General features: G+C 31.3%; 1 protein-coding gene across 1 annotated transcript; it reads left to right on the plus strand.

The window, feature by feature from the left end:
* Positions 1-1308: 1308 nt before the first annotated feature.
* LOC111919081 (B-box zinc finger protein 21) lies at positions 1309-3264 on the plus strand. Its single transcript, XM_023914689.3, has 3 exons — positions 1309-1494; positions 1596-1983; positions 2983-3264. The coding sequence occupies exons 1-3, from the start codon at positions 1309-1311 to the stop codon at positions 2988-2990; spliced, it is 582 nt and encodes a 193-aa protein (XP_023770457.1). The 3' UTR covers positions 2991-3264.
* The last annotated feature ends 3130 nt before the right edge of the window (positions 3265-6394 follow it).

Here is a 6394-nt window from a genome sequence, read left to right on the forward strand (position 1 = left end):
GCTCACAAGTCGAGATTCTTCATCCATCCCGAGGTGACGAAGATGTATCGGGATCTTCTCCCTAATTATTGTTGGCCCTGCATGATGCGAGATTCTCCATCCCCATGTCTTTCTATGAGCAATTGCAATTACTTCAAGACCATAAAGAAAGAAAGCTAATATATAAATAGATTTCAAACCAGAGATAAGTAAATTAATAAAGAAACCATGAAAAAAAATAAAAAATAAACATGTACGACTGATATTGATTTGTGAATTATAGTTACATATACACACACATTTGGATTCGGTTTTAAATGACAAATACAAATATGAAACAGTGTAATTTAAGTTCAAAAACAAATTGTCAGGATTTTAGTGTCCAGACAAACCAGCTGCTCGGAGAACCAACTTTTTAATAAAATCTTGAATTGTTAACTAAAGCTAGAAGTCAACTTTAAGAAAATGTTAAACTGAGGACTGATTCAAATATATCGGTTCCAGACCAATTTGAACCATTTCTATTAGGGATATTCATAGTTGTATATCCAATATTTTTTTATAAAACCAATCAAATTCAATTAATAATTAGATGTTGGATATTGTTAACCGACCCAATCTAATTGATTGTGTTCAATCGAACTTCGAACCAAACTAATCCATTAAACATTGAATTTGATTGATTTTATTCATTAAGTATTTACTTTGACTATCCAAGATATCCGATTATATTCATTCAATCAACATCCGATATTTAGCCTAATTTCAAGAGTTATTATTTGTAATTGTTTATTTTATCATTTTCTAAAAATTTTACGTGTTAATACTTAAATAGATAACTATATGGATAGATGTATAATTAGATATTCAATATTGAATAATAACTAGATTAAATTGGTTCGGTTTTTTATTCATCCAACAACCAAACTATCCTATTTAAATATCAAACATTTAGAACCAATAGAATCTAATTATAAATAATATCTAATATCTAATATACCTTTATAGGATTGGATATGCATACTTTTCTTTTATCATTTCATATCAAGTTTTACATGTACTTAGCATGACCGCAATAAATTGATATATTTATGAATTTACCCTCCCCCACCACTGGATCCAAGTTGTCAACTTATTTGTCCATACTCTTAATACACACACTCAAAATAGCATCAACTAAGAGTTAAAATCTCACTCTGAATCCCTTCTAAACTGCTTTCTTATTAGCTGTACCCCTTCCCATCCCCCTTACCCTTTATATGCATATATACTCGTCCATATCATAGGTACAATCACATCCCATAATTCCCCAAACCCCACTTCACAGTAATGAAGATCCAGTGCGACGTTTGTCACAAATCGGAAGCCGCTGTTTACTGCACCGCCGATGAAGCTTCCCTCTGCGCCGCCTGCGACCACCGCGTCCACCATGCCAACAAGCTCGCCAGCAAGCACACTCGTTTCTCCCTCCTCCATCCTTCTTTCAAAGACTCCCCTCGCTGCGATATCTGTCAGGTACACAAACAAATCATCAATCAGAACTCAAATCCGGATACTCAGATTGTTTACTGAAGATCTGATATGATTTTGTAAATTTTTTTATGTGAATTGAGCAGGAGAGGAGAGCGTTTCTGTTTTGCAAAGAAGATCGAGCGATTTTGTGCAGAGAATGCGACATTCCGATTCACAGTTCGAACGAACACACACAGAAACACACTCGGTTTCTTCTCACTGGAGTTAAGCTTTCGGCGACCTTATCGTGTCACGATGATTCATCTCAACAAACTCCGTCTTCCTCGAATTCAAACGGCTCGATCGAAATCGAAAGCACAAAACGCTATGATGATTCGTTCAATCAAAAAGGTGCATCCGTTAATTACCATTCGAATTGCAGTGTGAGCCACGAAGAAGATGCGTCAATGGAGGCGAGAAGTATTTCAGAGTATTTGATGGAAACGTTGCCCGGATGGCATGTTGATGAATTCCTTGATCCTTATGGCTTCTGTAAGTTTCTGCATGTCTTCTAATTTGGTACTTTTATATTAGCTAAAAAAAGTTAAAATCTATAGAAATTCTGCCTTTTGAGAAAACATTGATTTTGGTCTAGAATTTTTAAAAATTAATATCGTATATTTAGAATTATATTTCTATTCTTATAATACAAATTTTACTTACCATAAGTTAGAAGAATATTATCATATTGAACTATAATGATGTTTAGATATATAAAAGAATGAATATCTTAAAAAATATCTATATATCAATCAACCCAACCACTTTTTTTTTTATTATTATTATTATTATTATTATTATTATTATAATTATTATTAAAATAAATGCATATGCTACTTTTGCGGCTCAACGATGATTGTTTAAAATATTATAAAATCTAATTTTAAAGCTATTAGTAATAAGTAAGTTTAAATATTTATTATCCATCTAAAATACTTACAGAAATGTATTGACATCTAAATTAGCTTTATGTATTTTTTAAAGAAAAAAAAATTTCAATGCAATAATACATCTTTGGACAAAAAAGTGTCTTAGCTTTTATAAAAGAAAAATAATTATTATTGTCGGTGTCTATTTCTGATTCTTTCGGCTTAAGTTAAAGATTTTTTTAGTATCTTTACTTTTCATAAAACATGTAAAACGAAATGCAATTGAAAAAAACCTTTTTTCACGACATTGGTACATATTTGGTACTTTATTGGATACTTACAAATATTAAAAAAATTCATTTTAATATCTCTGAAGAAAATTCAAACTGGTTTAATAAAAAGTATTACATAAATGTAGTTCAGATTTTTTTCCTCGAAGTCAAATGGACACTTCTAGAATCGGGTCATGGAAGCCCATGACCAAATTATGGTCCCCTAAGTAATGAGCTTTTTGTCGTTCAATTTGTTTTTAAAAAATAATATATATTATAAAATATAAATAGATGAAAAATATTCGATTGTATAGGTTTTATAACACTTCTCATTTCGCATTCATTGACAGGTTTATGACAAGCAAGCATATTTTGCCCATTTATGGCATATGATCCTGACAGCAATGCCAATTTTGGGTTGTTCATGCATACTAAGACATGGGCATTTGTGTAAATTCACATCACCATCATCCATTAACAAGATGCTTGTAAAGGGAACTCATCGAAGATGAGGGGATCCATCAACACCAACAAATACATTTTTCAGTTCAATCTTCATCCATCAAAACAAGAACATAACCCAAAACCAACATGTAAATTGTACTTTTGCCCTTGTGCCTATGTTTAGTTGGGGGGGAGGGGGGGGGTGGGGGGGGGTGGGGGGGGGTTGTATTTCTTTTGTTGTTGGTTTTTTTATATTTACTTTTTTGTATGTTTTTGTTTGGTCAATAAATATGAAAAATATTACATATAGAAAACATTATCGTATTTTTGTATTGTACTTTAGTAATGTAAATAATTATAAGTTATTCTACTATTTTACATCCCAATGATGCAATGACATTGTTTTCAAGATTAATATTTGAAGTACAATCTCTAAATACAAAGTTAACATGAAAGTCATAGCAGTTTTCAATTAAATTTGAAAGATATGACAACTGTAGTTGAAATGAGATTGAAAACTATTTTGGAAATATATAGTGGTTGAAAACCGAATTTGACGTTTGATAGATAAAATTAGTCAACTGATAAAAATAATATTTGATAAAACTAAGTGATAAATTAATTGAAATGTGTAAAATGACATAAAAGGATATGTGCGATAGTGAGTTTTTAAATAAGTAAATGGAATATTTAGAAGAATTTTTTTAAAAAAAGTTCATTGAAATATTAGTTTGAATAGTTTTTTAAATAGATAGTTTATAAACTATTTTCTGGTTTGTTAAATATAACAACCTAAAAAGACTCGAAAAATCAGCTAATTTGTAAGTTAGTCGTGTCAAACATAATCTAAACTCTTAAAGTAAACCTAGACATAGGATCACAAAAAACCCAAATCAACATATCAATTATTAAAAGCTTAATCACAAAATATGACGTTTTAAATTAGGGATGAGCTTTTTGACCGAAAAACTAAACCACAACGGAATCGATTAGAACTAGGTATAGGTATTCAGTCCAATTTTCGGTTCTCCCAATACATCATTTTTTGTTTTCAATTATTTCGGTCAAAGACCGGTTTCGGGACTTAAAACATTTTTAGAGAGCAAACTTCCTAATATAACAAAACGAGAACAAGATAAAGGTATCCAATCTGCTTATCGGTTCTCCGAATCCATCACTTTCAGTTTTCGGTTATTTTAGTTTCGGTTCGATTCGGGACAGTTTTAGAACCAAACACAACCTTATTCTAAATTAATGATTATCAAAGATAAATGATGAATCATACTTTATAACTTGTATATAGATCTAATGTGTATGAATCATACATTATTACTTTTATACAAATTTAATAAAAAAATAATAATGAAAATGAGAGAATTTTTTGTTTTTTTTTCAAAAATTAAAAAATAGTAGGGGTGACAAATCAGGCAAACGTGTCGTGTTTTTGTCTGACACGACGACACGACAAGGTTTTATGTAACACGAACACAACGCGACATGATGTCGTGTTTTTCTTAACTAACACGAAAACGAATCAATTAAAAAACAACAAACACGACACGACACGACAACGATAACAAAAAATAACAATTAGTTTTTTATTAATACTTAATCATACATAACACGAAAAACACGACAAATAAATGCTAAATCATGTCAATTTCGTGTTGAATTTTGAGCACGAACACGATACGACACGACATCGTGTTTTTTACACTTAACATGAACACGATATGAACACCAATTCAAATTTCAGTTTCGTCTCATTTTTATTTAATGTCGTGTATTTTTGTTGTGTCTTGTCGTCGCCTTTAAAAGTAGACGAAAACAACAAAATTAAAACCATAATTTGTTTTATAGGGACCATTTATGTATAAAAAAACACTACCACGATAATTTATATAAGTTGATTATTTTATAGGGACTCTTTATTGTAAAAAATGCCATTTCACATAAACCACTGTTCTTGATAACATAAACAGTCATTGACTAATGCTACTGGTCACCCTCACCCTACTATTCTACCAACGTGAATCTTTTGTTCGAACAACACAGAAGCCCCACAAATTATCATCATCTTCAACCCATACAAAACCGATCATTTGATCTTCTTTCACCGATGACCCACCCAAAACACACACGCATGGTTTGGAATTTGGATGAAAATTAAAACTAAAAAGCCACGCCAACAATGAAAAATAGGAATAAAACTAAAATTCCACATCCACAAAACTGTCAAATTGGGTGACAACTTAACGTTTTGTAAACGTTCACGACTTTCAAAGTCAATGGAAATAATAAGTAAAGTTTAGAAACGTCACCTGCATTTTTGTGAGTGATTAAAGTAGACATTTCAGATAATTGGTCCCTATAAAATAAATTATCGGATTCATTTGATTTGTCGATTAAATCCAAAATCTTACCGGAAAACCACAATAACCTCTGATTCCTACAAAAACCAACAACATACACAACCATTAAAGTCCATATTCAAATATTTGTCAACAAATTTGGTCAATTTCACTGAATGAGAAACAAACAGGAAAAAAAACATGCATCAATCAAATGCATGAGATTTTTTTAAAAGAAAAAACTTAGTCTTTTTCCGGTTCTTAAGACGGAGAAGATCTAATAAGATGTTAATGTGGGAATGGAAATGGTATGTGGAATCTGAATGGCGATTCGGGGATGCTGAAGACAACGTCTCATCAATCGTTGATTGTTTGATATAGAGTTTTTAGTGAAAACTGAAATAATGAAGTCTTGTTTTGAACCTTCTTATGGAGTTAATATTACCTTTGGGATCATTCTGCATAGCAATTTCATTGGATTTGGATTCAGAATGTGAATGGATGGAAACAGATTCCATTCCTGGCAGCAGTAGTTCGGGTTCACTGGAAGGAGCAGTAGTGGTTTTGTCTAGAATCTCAAAAGAAATAATATTATCATGTCAAAGGGAATTAGTAGTTTTGAGGTCAGCATGAGTATCATAAAAAAAACACCACCATATTCTTGGAACCGAAATATGAAATGGCAGTTTTGCCATCAACTTCTTGTTTTATGGAGAAGGAAGTAGCATTATAGTCATCTACTTCCATAATAGAGTAATGCACCCCACTCAAATCGTTTGTGTTTGTGGCTTCGGAATTAGAAACTGCTCCAAGTGTTCCTCTTTCCTTTTCCTTTCTCCTATTCATTTTACTTCCACATGAACCTTGTTTAAAAGTAGCTGAAATGTAACCTTCCATTTTCACAACCAAAAAATTTCATTTTATTAAAGTAAAATTTCTCAATTATAAATTCATTATTAAGAAAATT

This window comes from Lactuca sativa, chromosome 7 (genome assembly GCF_002870075.4).
Source record: "Lactuca sativa cultivar Salinas chromosome 7, Lsat_Salinas_v11, whole genome shotgun sequence".
Classification (NCBI taxonomy): domain Eukaryota; kingdom Viridiplantae; phylum Streptophyta; class Magnoliopsida; order Asterales; family Asteraceae; genus Lactuca; species Lactuca sativa.

What these genes read in the sequence shown, in the direction of transcription:
- LOC111919081 (XM_023914689.3), top strand. Translation starts at nt 1,309, where the DNA reads ATGAAGATCCAGTGCGACGTTTGTCACAAATCGGAAGCCGCTGTTTAC. An exon ending in CTCGCTGCGATATCTGTCAG is followed by an intron (nt 1,495 to 1,595) that starts GTACACAAACAA and finishes TGAATTGAGCAG; the next exon opens with GAGAGGAGAGCGTTTCTGTT.